The sequence below is a fragment of the Maniola jurtina genome, chromosome 1 (assembly GCF_905333055.1).
Source record: "Maniola jurtina chromosome 1, ilManJurt1.1, whole genome shotgun sequence".
Classification (NCBI taxonomy): domain Eukaryota; kingdom Metazoa; phylum Arthropoda; class Insecta; order Lepidoptera; family Nymphalidae; genus Maniola; species Maniola jurtina.
This window is the reverse complement of record NC_060029.1, coordinates 15,974,795-15,988,615: the sequence shown is the minus strand read 5'-3', so window position 1 is coordinate 15,988,615 and position 13,821 is coordinate 15,974,795. Positions and strand designations below refer to the sequence as shown.

The following is a 13,821-nucleotide window of genomic DNA, read 5'->3' as shown; positions in this document are numbered from 1 at the left end:
TATTTATGGATTCCATTATTTTACATTATTAAATATCTTGAATGCATTTAATGCATATTGTTTAATAGTGGAATGCTTCTCTGTGATTTACGATGTAAAACTGGCAAAATTCATTTGATTAACATTTTTTGATAACTATTATACATTGTATAAAGGGGTATATAATATTATTATTAGTCTTATCAGGGAATTTTCTAAAGCATGTCACAAAATACATTCAGAAAAATATATTATAATACAATAGGATAAAATTATACATACAAAATCCAAATGTAGGTACTAATAAAATCTATTATTATACTTTTATAAAAAATACAACAAAAATACTAATGTTACAACTATAGTTTCTTGGCCGCTTGGTATAGGTATGTGATTCGTTGATTGATTCATTGAACATAACATTAATAAATAATATTAAGTATTGTTCATTTATAACTAAGGTGATGTCTATAATTAAAACCTAAAGAAAATACTAATATAATTACAACATTGTGGTTGTTCTAGGTTAGCTAGGTTCTAACACATAATATACACTGCAATTAAGCTAAAAAGCATAACAATGCTTGATGTGTAAAATATTAAGCAATGTGAAACATAACAGTCAAACAAATAGAAGATTTAAGCTTTATAATTTGTCAACATCTAAGAATTAAAATAATTTGAATAAATAAGCCTAAAATTAATCATGGAGAATGTGTTGAGTATTTCAAATAACTTAAAAGGACAATAATTTTTAAATGACTATCTTGCAAATATCAAGTCACTGTCATCATTAATTAGGAAATGATAAACAAACTGAGCTTTCTTTTTGTCAATAACTTGCTTGTTTATTCTAGACTGGGGCTCTTGCATTAGATTGGGATTATCTCTTAAAAATATTGCACCAAATAGTGTCGATAGTGTTTTTGCATCCAAACCGTTCTCTGCACTGTGCTGTAGGGCTTCTTGTAAAAATTCACACAAATACAGGAAAACATTCTTTCTATACTGTGGCAGTTCCATAACAATCTGTTTGCATTGTAAATAATTAACTGATGCTCTGAGACATACAGACTGAAGATTGTAAGGAATGATAGGATCAGCTGTGCTCTCTAACAACAGGAGCAAGGCCTCGGCTACTGAATGTATGCTTCCAGGAACAGGGTCAAGAGACCCACTGTCCAACCAATCCCTTATTTGCAATACTTCCGAATGTAAGCCTGGCTGTTCAAATAAATTTGGCTCTTTCAGGCCATGAAGATAAATGTGGTCGACCAAAAACCATATCTCCTTTGGTATGGAATAAATCAATTGATTAGAAACACACTGGTCTCTCTTGCTTTCAAGCTCTATTAGTTTTCCGACAGGCACTTCTCTTATTGGCATGTTTAAATGAACTAGAACCTCAATGGAGCATCCAAAACAGCTTCTTTGGTATGTCCCGTTTACTGTGATGAAAATGTCTTTGCCACCATATAGGTGTAGCACTAAAATGTCATATAATTTGTCAGTTCCAGCGTTCATTTTACAGGCAGAAGTCTTATTAATAAGTACTTTGAGTTGAATTTCGCATGACTCATCAGCACATATACATTTCTTGTACGGTTCGACAATGAGCCATTCTTTGCAGAAGTTAGATTCATCGAGTTTCTTTATAAATTCAAATTCAACCGGTAACTTGCCAGTGTTTTTTATCGTTATCGTTCTCACTTGTAACTCTAAATATCTAACGGTTCCGAAATCTATTTCTGTAACGTCAACTTTGACTTGTGGTATGAGTTCGTTTTCAAGTTTGTCCAATTGTTTTATAACTTCCTCGTATACTTTTCTGTATTTTTCCTCATCAATTATTTTGATTTCTGAAATGAATGACGCGGATACAGGTTTGTGGTCACTTATGTTTAACGTTGGATGACTTTGATATGCAAGTTGCATGATGTGGTTGCCTTTCCAAAATATCCTATCGCACCATGCGGGTGCACGGTTTTTCTCACTGGAATCCCAGTTGTCTGTGCCTGGATCATATTTATAGGTTGGTTTGAAATTGATCACCCCTTCAGTATACCCAGCAAATACATTATTGCATTTATGTTGTTGTTTCAACTGATCCCATTCCAGTACAGGTTCGAAGTTATTTTCGCTGACCATGTTTTTAACACTTTGAGGGTCCAGTTCAGTGATGCGGTAGTTGAGATCGCCAATCCAGTAAATATGATCATGGTCTTTTATAGCTTTGGGTGTTTGATTGGGTTGTATGAATCTTGTCCTATTGCAAATGTCTCTGAAATCTTGATTTCGCCTCTCATACTCCTCTACATGTGCAGCCAAGTGAGAGTTCACAAAGCAAATGGAAGTGTTGTGCAAGTCAAACCTTATTGATACTCCACCTTTATTGCCCATCTTACCCATTATACCAGTACCGACAGTATCACAGATAACATTCCTTACATGAGAGTAGTGTTTTTCCTTGATCAGAACAATCAGCATCATGCCAACCAACCTTACTCTCTCTATTTTAACATACTTGGCCCTTTTATCCACATAATGTACAACTGCATTGTACCACTCTTCTTCCCTAAAAGTCTGATCAAACAGAAAAGTTTCTTTAGATAAGTCCAGCTCCTGGAAACCCACTGCGTATATATCAGGGGGTTCTTTGTCCACACACAACCAATCCTTGAGAGGTATCATAGGTGATTTGTCATTCACATTCCATGTACCACAGAATACTGTAAACTTCTTTGTAAATGTGTAGTCATACTCTTTGTCACACATTTTATGTTTTATTAGACTCTCTCTGATGGCCACCGGGGCTGAGTTTTGGTTGAGAGTCACCCCACTTCTTGAAACTACCATGCTTTGGGCGATAATGTCATCTTCACTCTTGCCATTGTACTTTTTGAGCCAGAGAAACTGGGGCTGTGTTTGTAATTTGTTAACAGCTTCTATGCCTCTGAACAGATCGTCGACGAAATTATCTACTCGAGGAGTCATTTGAATTTCGAACTTAAATTTATTATTACGGGACTGTAAATTCAGGTACAAAATTGCTTCGGGATCGGATGGCTTGTTGTCGATTTCGCATTTAAAACTATCGTCGATTGGCAGTACTATTTCTACGGATAAGTCGGTGAAGGACTTCGGTGGGTAACACGACGTAAATAAACAAAATACAGCTTTCTCATCTCCATATTCAACGATCGCTAGGAGCCTGTCCTTTTTGACCCACTCTGGGTGGAGCACTTTGGCGTCGCACAGAAAAGCCGTAACTCTCTCACTCGACAGAAACTTTTCCTGTACCACTAGTTTTATCTCTTCGTGATTCATTATGGCTAAAATTATTTAATTTAAGTATTAGTTTAAATTTTAAATACAATAGTTCTGACTTAGCTACATCGTAATCGCAAATTCGTAATTTTTTTTGACATTTTAATAATATGACACTTGACATTCCAATTTCCAATTCCCAACGTTGAGTGTTGACGTTTTGTTGTATCGATTTTTAAACAAAGAAATCATTGAATACCTACTAATAATATTTTACAATGCGAATAAAACCATTAAAATATAGATGGTTTTATTAATATGCGATGATACGATAGGATGTCAGGTTTAAAATGAGTCATATTTAAATCTAAAAATCGAAATTCTTAAAAGAAACCGTTTTGTTGCAACTAAGAACTTAAAATTTTAGCCTGTGCCCACTGTCAGCTTTCTGTCAATGTCGATGTCAATTTTTCAGGGAAAAATCATGAAAAAATAAATAAATAAAATAAATCAAATCGCCAGTCGAGGCGGCTGTGACCTGTTCAAAAATAACTAATAATCATAAAAGACTTGAGTTAAATTTACGTTTTCCACTGCAATCGAAGCAAAATGGCAGCGACACCAACGGATTGGCAGCTCGAATGCACCGAGCTAAAACAACGAGGGGCTTACCTTTTGCAAACTGGTCAATGGTCTGATTGCAACTTCTTGGTGGGCACTGAGCCCAACCAGGTAGTTCTGGCTGGCCATAAGCTCATCTTGGCCATGGCCTCTCCAGTGTTTGAAGCTATGTTCTATGGCGGAATGGCGGAGAGGAATGAACCAATACCGATTGTTGATGTGCAGATAGATGCATTCAAGGCTCTTTTGGAGTGAGTAACTTTTAAAAATAACCCGTATTGACGCTATTGTTATGTATTACGCTTTATTTACTTTATTACGCAGGGCTGTACCTATTTAAGAATGTATATAAATAATAAACTAATATTCCCCTAATGTATTAAGTTTAGAAACTTTCTCAAAAAGACACTATTTTTGTAACTTTACTTTTTGGTGAAAATTTCAATCTATTAGCGTTGAATAGATTTTCTATTCAGCACAGTTTATGATAAGAAATAGAGTGATATTCACAATAATTTTTGAAATCAAATATTTGATAGAGTCTGATCTATTTGCTTCCCATATTGAAGAAAGACTACATTTGATTGAAACCTGAATTCTATTTCTGAATAAATAAATAGTCTAGATAGATTTCTGATTGGAAGAAACAACACATGTTTCAATTCTCTAACAAATTGTATCCAAATGATCCATAAAAATGTCTGTTATGTGGTGTTAGAACTTAAGTGACAATATTATGTTTACATTCATTTTGACTTTTGTTACCTTTTGCAGATATATTTACACGGGTAACATCAACATAAGCTCATTCGACAAGGCGTGTGAACTGTGTTATGGTGCCAAGAAATACATGCTGCCACATCTAGTGAAGGAGTGCACAAAGTACCTCTGGTCAGATCTCTATCCCAGAAATGCTTGCAGAGCTTATGAGTTTGCGAGACTGTTTGAAGAAAATGTACTCATGGAAAAATGCCTTCAGGTACAACATTTTGCCTTTATGTTAGCAATTAATAGAGTTCCATTGTTACAACAAACTGACAATGCATTCATGATATATGGGCCGCATATAGTGCGCCTCTTTCATGTTTCAGCACTGGTTTTTCTTTTGGGTTCACTGGGTTTCAGGTACTACTTCTTTACAGTTATTCACAGTTAAGGAAAAATGGATTTTAGCAGAGTAATCAAAGGTAAATGGGCGCTTTAGTATAGAAGCCTTAACCGCGGCGGTTGACACACGCAAAATTAACAGTATACATTCAAATACGGCTTCAATCTACACTAAAATAGGTAGTGTTATTGTGGGTCATGGCAAACATGAAAAAATGCAAAATTTTTTGTACAATGAAAGACAAATCTATTGATTTACACTATTTCCAATGTTTAATAACTTTTTCCTCCCATTGATTTTTATTGATATTCTGCATGTGCTACTACCCTACAAAAAGAATATGCATGGGTTTAGTGGTCTAAAACCATCTTCACAATATTGCCTTTCTAATGAAATGGGTTTGGGGCACATCAGTTGAATGGTTTCAAAGTTTATAACGGACATAGGTAAAGACATTTGATCTCTTTTTACCTGACTTCCAAAAAGGAGGTGGTTCTCAATTTGGCAATTTTTTTTTAAATTTATATATTTAGGATTCAAGTAAAATCCCACAATTTTTTCTTCTTCAGATAATAAGTATGAATACCAAGGAGGTGCTAAATGACTGCAGCTTTGAAGATGTGGAGATCAATACTGTTATAACAGTCTTCTCATTGGACCATCTTAATGTGGACAGTGAACTTGACTTATTTGATGCTGCAGTAAGGTGAGAGATTAATATGCATTTGAAAAATCAATCAATCAACCTGTTAACATCCACTGCTGAGCATAGGCCTTCCCAAGAGCACACCCCCACACATGGTCTTCCGCTTTCCTCATCCACTCAATTGCCACTACCTTCTTAAGGTTGTCAGCCCAGCGGGTTGGAGGTCATCCCACACTGTGCTTGTCGATATGTGGTCTCAACTCCAGAACACGTCTGCCCCAGCGGCCATCATTTGTTCAACAGACATGACTTGCCCACTGCCACTTCAGCAGCTTATTTCCTCGTTACATATTTTGTCACTCAAAGAGACACCTACCATAGCCTGCTCCATAGCATGCTGAGAAACTTTGAAATTGTGGACAAGGCCAGCTGTCAGTGTCAATTTAAAAGAGCAACAGCTGAGTTTTTTGCAAGTTCTTGTAAGAAGGGGCATTTTTAACCCCCGACCCAAAAAGAGGGGTGTTATAAGTTTGACGTGTGTATCTGTGTATCTGTGTGTCTGTGTATCTGTGTATCTGTCTGTGGCATCGTAGCGCCTAAACGAATGAACCGATTTTAATTTACTTTTTTTTGTTTGAAAGGTGGCTTGATCGAGAGTGTTCTTAGCTATAATCCAAAAAAATTGGTTCAGCCGTTTAAGAGTTATCAGCTCTTTTCTAGTTTTCTTGTAGAAAAGAAGGTTAGATAACCGTTAGGTTCATAATATTACGTCAATTGACAAATGTCAAGCTGTCAAGATGGACGTTGTCTAAATACATAATTATTTATTTGAAAATGATGTTTTGGAAAACTCAGATACTTTAGATAGTAGGCGCGGAATAGTCCAAGAAAATCAGTTCAGCCGTTTGAAAGTTATCAGGTCTTTTCAGTCTTTTCTAGTTACTGTAACCTTCACTTGTCGGGGGTGTTATAAATTTTTAATTTACACTTGTGAATCAATAGAGTAGATTTGCATGTTGCCATTTGTTAGAAACAGTTCATCAGCATCACCAACCCATCACCGGCACACTACTGAGCACTAATCTCTTATAATGAGAAAGGGTTGGTCATAGTCCACCACACTGGCGAAGTTTGGTTTAAAACGGTAATTTTAATTAGTAAAAAACGTATTTAGCACAAAAATGGACATGAGTAATTCCAGTAAAGATCAATATCTAGAAAATAAATGTTAATTTATTTACAGATACGCAAAAGCAGCAGATAGGAGGCACTCTTCTCTCCCGCCCATTGATGTAACAGCTTTTTTGGAAGCACGTAAAAGTCCAGCTCCTTCCACTTCTCAGGAAAAAGAACAGGTATGTATTCTGGCAGTAATAAACTCGTGGTTAAGACATCCCTTCAAATTCGGGAGGTCGGAAGTTGGATCCCGGGCACGCGCCTCTAACTTTTCAGAGTTGTGTGATTTTTAAGCAATTAAATATAAATTGCATTAACGCACGTGAGGGAACCTGCGTGCCGAGAGTTCTCCATAATCTTCTTTTCCTCTCTATGGCCCTTTGACTGCCGCATTGTGTTCCGCCAATGTTGATTTAGTGGAGAAAACAATGTTGTAACTGCCCGTTAGTTCTTGGATTCCTTTCTTGGTTCTTGGATTCCTTTCTTGGGAGACTTTTCCTAGCTTTTGTTAGACCTAGTTCTCCATAATGTTCTGAAGGTGTGTGAAGTCATAGTTATCTCATTATATCTATCGGTTCTTCAAACTACGTGTCCCACCCTTCTTACTTCAGCTTCTTTATCCTTTGAGATAATTATGATCTTGTGATCAATTCGAATAATATACGAAAATAAATGGTCAAACTTGGCTGACGTCATCAGAACTCGATTTCCCCGAAGCTGATGAAATACATTGTAGAGCCTCCTTGCGAGAGTTGCGGGTTATCTCGTATATTTGAATGGACTATGTATCTAAGGAATAATTATAATAAATGATAAATGTCTTTAATAGGTAGTGAATGTGGAAAGCAGTGCTGAAAGCAGCCCGGAGGCTGTGATGGAGACCGGACGTGAGACGGAACAGACTGCGACTCCCACGGAGCCACCCAAAAAACCTTCAGGAGAGGGTAGAGGTGAGGACTATTGTAAGACAGATTTGCGCCTTCTGGTAACTTAGTCATAACTCCGTTCATACCAATATTATTACACTAGCTGACGCCCGCGACTTCGTCCGCGTGGATTTAGGTTTTTCGAAATGCCGTGGGAACTCTTTGATTTTTCGGGATAAAAAGTAGCCTATGTGCTAATCTAGGAAATTATCTATCTTCATTCCGAATTTCAGCCAAATCCGTCCAGTGGTTTTTGCGTGAAGGAGTAACAAACATACGCACACACACACACGCATACAAACTTTCGCCTTTATATTCGTCAAGTAGCGAGGGGCGATTGATTTGGATAACAATCGGAACTATTCGATTGTTAATGTCATTCAATATCAATCACTATCGACAATCAATTGTTACCTAGCGCGAAGATCTGGGACAAGTGAATCGAAAATTGAATAGAACCGCGGAACTGATTTAGATTTATTCGTTCCAGACCGTGCGCTCCGCATTCGTAGAATTAACAATCGATTGTCGATTATTATTATTCGATTGTTTTTTGTAAAGACGAATAAATCGACAATCGTTTGTTCAATTTTCCTTACTCATTCAATTGTTTTTAACTAGTTTCACTAATTCGCTAATGTCGAGCCGTACCTTATATCACTTAGCATAATATTAATTTTCATCGTTTACAGATAACAAAGAAAGAGTAACAATCCGGAAAGCGGTAGAAAAGATCCGTTTTCTCACACTATCGCCGCAACAGTTCGCGGCCGGCCCAGCCAGGTCGCCGCTACTTAGTGAATCGGAGGCGTTCGCGGTACTGATGAACATCCTGTCCTCTAACACTGACGTGGCGATGCCCGCGGGCTTCTCCATGTCGAGGGAACCGAGGAAACAGCTGTTTGGAGGCGGCTCTTCGAGTAATGTATGTTGCGGACTTTTCGATAAGCCTCTGACAGATAGACAGACAGACGGACGGATGGATAGCGGATGCTTGGTAATAGGGTCCTGTTGGTATCCTTCGGCTACAGAACCCTCACATTGACGGTATTCTCTCTGTTTGTTGCAGATGCCTACATTCACAGTGGACACTCCGAGCCCAGTCACCGTAGACCAATGTGAACTGTCGCGCCTGCCGCAGCCCTGCGTCTCTACCACCTACCCGAGACCTACGCGACAGGAGGGTAAGACATCCATTGTGTACCAGTCAATCCCTTCAATTAAAATAGTGCTTGTGCTACTTAACTGTATTATATCCACGGAAAGAAGTTAGCATAGCGCTCTCTGTTACGTAAGACGAAAATCTCTGTGGGCGTTAACCATTTTGAGACACCAACCAATCGATATCGATTTGACCAAAAAAGGACAAATACGTTCAAATATGTTGGCCATTTTGGATTTGACAATAGTAATTTTTGTAATTCACAACCGAAAAAGTCTCACAAATGATATCCAAATTGATTTGATAAAAATACGACAGCCATTTTGGATTTAATAATGGATATCATTTTCGTGATCAGCACCCGAAAGTGACATTGATTTCGATTTTCTGAAAAAAAAAGTTTGTCGACTTTTAATTTGAAAATGCACGTCTACGTGCAGCATTCCAATAGCGTGGTACGGCACGGAAGCGCAGGATTTCGGGTTGTGCGTGTGATTTTGTGTCGAATGGCGAGATCTAGTGTACTTTGCTCAGACATAAGTCTCAGGTAAAGCGAGACAGATTTATGCCAGCGATATAGCGCTGTCTCGTTTTAACAGTCTTAAGTCTGAGCAAAGTCATAATGCTATAGATCAAGTGTTCGTTTGCCAGGTGTACGCCTGCCATCGTCGATCCACAACCCGGTTCCGGGGTTAAGCGTGTGTGTGGACGTGGACCACATGGAGCGTCGCGGAGACCAGCACAAGATCTACTGCCAGCGTGCCATCGTACAGCACACGGACTGCCTCAACACTAGCGGCCTCGACTGCTCCGTCACCTTCATGGTGGACAAGAACATCTGCCTGCTGGGCGTGCAGGTACGTGTGTGTGGACGTGGACCACATGGAGCGTCGCGGAGACCAGCACAAGATCCGTACCGGAACGCTAAATCGCTTGGTGGCACGGCTTTGCCGGTAGGGTGGTAACTAGACACGGCCGAAGCCTCCCACTCGTCCAAACCAGAAGTTTAGAAATTATAAAATTCCAAACCCCTGCCGGGACTCGAACCCGGGACCTCCCACTAATAAGACCACAGCGCTTACCACTGTGGCAGGGAGGTCGTCAAATATGTAATGTTCCCGACTTGCAAATGTCGTCGGTTTGCACTTATGTAAAGTCCCCTTCTCACCCGCTATAGTGTTCGACAGGTGCCGACTCAAGCGCCGAGCCTCGAGAACGGGGGTAACGCGGGCGGGTCGGGCTACTCGGAGCTTCTGTACGCGCACTTGCTGGACGCGGACGGCGCGCGGCTCACTTACACGCACTACACCAACCGGGTGCCCTACCGCCACCTGCTGGACATCATGTTCAACCGACCCGTCTACATACAGAGGAACAAGGTAAAAAAATGTGGCCAAGTGCAAGTCAGACTCACGCACAGAAGGTTCTGTACTCTGGTATTTTTTCTGCACGATAAGTCAAAAACTATTATGCATAATAATAAATAAAAATCTGTTTTAGAATGTGCAGGTAAAGCCCTTTCAATGATACCTAATTTGTTATAGTTATCTTACTTGAAAATTGAAACACGTCATTTTTTTTTGTGAAGTAATCACAAATTCATAGTTTTCGGATTTTTTCCTTTATTTGTGCTATAAGACCTACCTGCCAAATTTCATGATTCTAGGTCAACGGAAAGTACCCTATAGGTTTTCTAGACAGACAGACACAACAAAGTGATCCTATAAGGGTTCCGTTTTTCCTTTTGAGGTATGGGACCCTAAAAATCGACCTACCAAATATTAAAATACAGATTTTATAATTTCTTATGTAATTTTTGTATGTTTTCTTACGGAAAAAAATTATACTTTTGCTGGAAGATTTTATAAGTTTTTGTCACCTGATATCTGCAAAAGCCACCGTGATCCAAACTTCATGGTTGTTGATTGTTCTTCCCTGTATTACAGACAATGTGAAGAGAAACTTTCAGTTTTGATATAAAATAATGAAGGTCTGGCCCTCCCAAGCTCTAAGTTTATTTATTTATTTATTGTCAACCAAAACAGATTACAATAATTACATTAACTTAATTCTTAAATTGCAACATCTTGACCTTATTGTAACCCTATATGGTCGCACAACATGACTATGGTTTTTTAGGCACGCTTAGTTATTATTTTATATTAATAAATTAAATTTAATATAAACACTTAATAAGTACACTTATACTACAACAAATATTACCCTAAGAATTTGACGAAATAACAATGTTATACTATTATTTTACTTAATTATTTTTACTACTTTCCTAGCAAAGATATTAAATCTGTGATCAAAAATATCTAAGTCTATATCTGTTATATTATTATAGTAGCGGCACATTCTTATAACAGGATTATAAAATGAGGTGTTATTTTTATAAGTTTCCAGTATAAAAGTTTTTGGTTTACGATTTACATATCTAACATTAAGGTTTATCTGAGAAAGTAAAGTGGGGGAGTCTATATTTGAATGTAGTATTTTATGTAGGGTTAGCAAATCTTGTCGTTTACGGCGAATATGGAGGGGAGTCATGTTAAATTTAGTAAGACGACCAGCATAGGATGGTATTTGCCTGGAGATTCCACACCGGTAGGAGAGTATTTTCAGGCATTTCTTCTGAACGCCTTCAATGTTATTAGAATGAACAGCATAGCAAGGGGACCAAATTATTGAGCAGTATTCCAGCACCGTCCGTACAAAAGTGCTATACAGTAGGATGAAGCTATGTGGATTTTTAAACATTTTCGTGGTTCTTGCTATGAAGCCCAGATTTTTGTATGCCTTATTTGTTATACTGTTGTAATGATCCCGAAAACTAAGCTGGTCATCAAACAGTACACCGAGATCCTTGATAACAAATTTTCTCTCAAGAAGTTGATCATTAATTTTATAATCAAAGGTAACTTTAGAACGTTTTTTAGTAAATGAAATCACAAAGCATTTTTTTATATTAAGATACATTTGATTTTGTGTACACCAGTCCACTAATGTAAATAAATCCTTCTGGAGATACAAGCAATCACTAAGTTCATTTATTTGATTAAATATTTTAAGATCATCAGCGTACAGAAGACAGGGTGAAGACAATCTTTCGATTAGGTCATTAATAAACACAGCAAAGAGAAGGGGACCTAAGTGGGAGCCTTGAGGCACACCGGATGTTATTGTAATAGGCTCTGACGTTTGTCCTTTAAGTCTTACTAGTTGACTCCTATTTAATAGATATGATTCTAACCATCTCAGAAGATTTCCGTGCACTCCATAACATCGTAACTTCCTCAATAATATCATATGACTAACTTTATCAAAAGCTTTGCTAAAATCTGTATAAATCGAATCCACTTGACCTCTCTTAGCAAATACTTTACATAGGTAATTTTTGTACTCTAGTAGGTTACTGACTGTAGATTTTCGTTTAAGAAAGCCATGTTGCTGAGCAGCTAATAGTGAGTTAAAATGGCTGTAAAGATACTTGTAGACGGAGGCTTCAAATAATTTAGCGATACTAGACAATATGCTAATTGGTCTGTAATTTGTACAATCCGATTTATTGCCAGACTTATGGATTGGCACTATGTGGGCTGTTTTCCAAGCGGAAGGAAATTTTCCAGTACTAAGCGACTTATTAAATAAGAAAAACAACGGCAAGGATAATTCCAGTGCACACCTTTTTAAGAGGAGAGAAGGAATGCCATCCGGGCCTGGACCTTTATTAGGATCTAACTTTTTTAATAAGTTTAATATTTCTTCTTGTTTAATAAAAATAGAACTAAGTCCAAGCTAACTAGATGATGCCCGCGACTTCATCTGCGTGGATTTAGGATTTTTTAATCCCGTGGGAACTCTGCACTTCCGGGATAAAAAATTGCATGTGTTAATTTCCGGGACTCAAGCTACCTCTGTACCAAACATATAAATTGGTTAAACAGATGGCCATTAAGAATCCCATGGGAACTCTTTGATAAAAAGTCCTTCCTCGGGACAAATTTTATCAAATTCGGTTAAACTGGGCCGTGAAAAGCAAGCAGACAGACAGACAGACACACTTGCATTTATAATATTAATGGATTAGTATGGATTAGCATTTGCTATGAAAACCATAGTAACAAAAATGTGATTCATATTCTGTACAAAAGGTAATACAGATGAGTTATTAAGTTACTAGCCGATGCCCGCGACTTCGCCCGCGTGGATTAAGGTTTTTCGAAATCCCGTGGGAACTCTTTGATTTTCCGGGATAAAAAGTAGCCTATGTGCTAATCCAGGATATTATCTATCTTCATTCCAAATTTCAGCCAAATCCGTCCAGTAGTTTTTGCGTGAAGGAGTAACAAACATACACACACACATACACACACACACACACACACATACAAACTTTCGCCTTTATAATATTAGTGTGATTGCTTTTGACGATTCAAAAGAACTTGTAAAAGTCTAATTGAATAAAAATATTTTGAATTTGAATTTGAATTTGAATTGGTACACAGGTGTACAAAGTGGGCATCGTGTTCAACAAAGTGGGCTGGTACCCGATGGGCTCGTGCGCGCAGCAGGTCGCGGCCGAGTCCGTGTTCTTCAACTTCGGCATCGGCCACAGCAGCGACTCGGTGCGCGACGGACTCATACGATCCATCATATTCACGTACTAGAAACGATTAACTACTACCCGTGCGCATTAACATGGCACCTGGCTCGAAAACAACCCCTCCTCCCACTTCCCCGCGCGATGCCCCGCTCTCGCCGTTCCGCTACTGGTCTCGCACGGCGTGGCGGCTCGGCGACAGCGGGACATCGCACGGGGAAGTGGGAGGAGGGGTTGTTTTCGAGCCAGGTGCCATGTTAATGCGCACGAGTTATAACAAATAATTTAATTTAGAGCCTCAATAGCTCAACGTTTGAGGAGCGGACTGAA

The 13,821-nt window shown here is 38.4% G+C and overlaps 2 protein-coding genes across 2 annotated transcripts; one reads left to right on the top strand and one right to left on the bottom strand.

Annotated features, from left to right (window-relative positions):
• Positions 1-372: 372 nt before the first annotated feature.
• On the bottom strand, positions 373-3,429 carry LOC123864591 (type II inositol 1,4,5-trisphosphate 5-phosphatase). Its single transcript, XM_045905157.1, has one exon. It carries the CDS (start codon positions 3,304-3,306, stop codon positions 742-744), a length of 2,565 nt encoding a protein of 854 aa, XP_045761113.1. The 5' UTR covers positions 3,307-3,429; the 3' UTR covers positions 373-741.
• A 269-nt stretch (positions 3,430-3,698) lies between these two features.
• Positions 3,699-13,599, top strand: LOC123864665. Its single transcript, XM_045905285.1, has 10 exons — positions 3,699-4,118; positions 4,642-4,846; positions 5,545-5,681; positions 6,865-6,976; positions 7,627-7,747; positions 8,416-8,648; positions 8,793-8,907; positions 9,537-9,742; positions 10,073-10,264; positions 13,397-13,599. The coding sequence occupies exons 1-10, from the start codon at positions 3,856-3,858 to the stop codon at positions 13,556-13,558; spliced, it is 1,746 nt and encodes a 581-aa protein (XP_045761241.1). The 5' UTR covers positions 3,699-3,855; the 3' UTR covers positions 13,559-13,599.
• Positions 13,600-13,821: the final 222 nt, after the last annotated feature.

Coding starts and splice junctions, on each gene's coding strand:
- LOC123864591 (XM_045905157.1), bottom strand. CDS start 3,306: ATGAATCACGAAGAGATAAAACTAGTGGTACAGGAAAAGTTTCTGTCG.
- LOC123864665 (XM_045905285.1), top strand. CDS start 3,856: ATGGCAGCGACACCAACGGATTGGCAGCTCGAATGCACCGAGCTAAAA. Junction 4,847..5,544: donor TCATGGAAAAATGCCTTCAG/GTACAACATTTT, acceptor TTTCTTCTTCAG/ATAATAAGTATGAATACCAA. Junction 6,977..7,626: donor CTTCTCAGGAAAAAGAACAG/GTATGTATTCTG, acceptor TGTCTTTAATAG/GTAGTGAATGTGGAAAGCAG.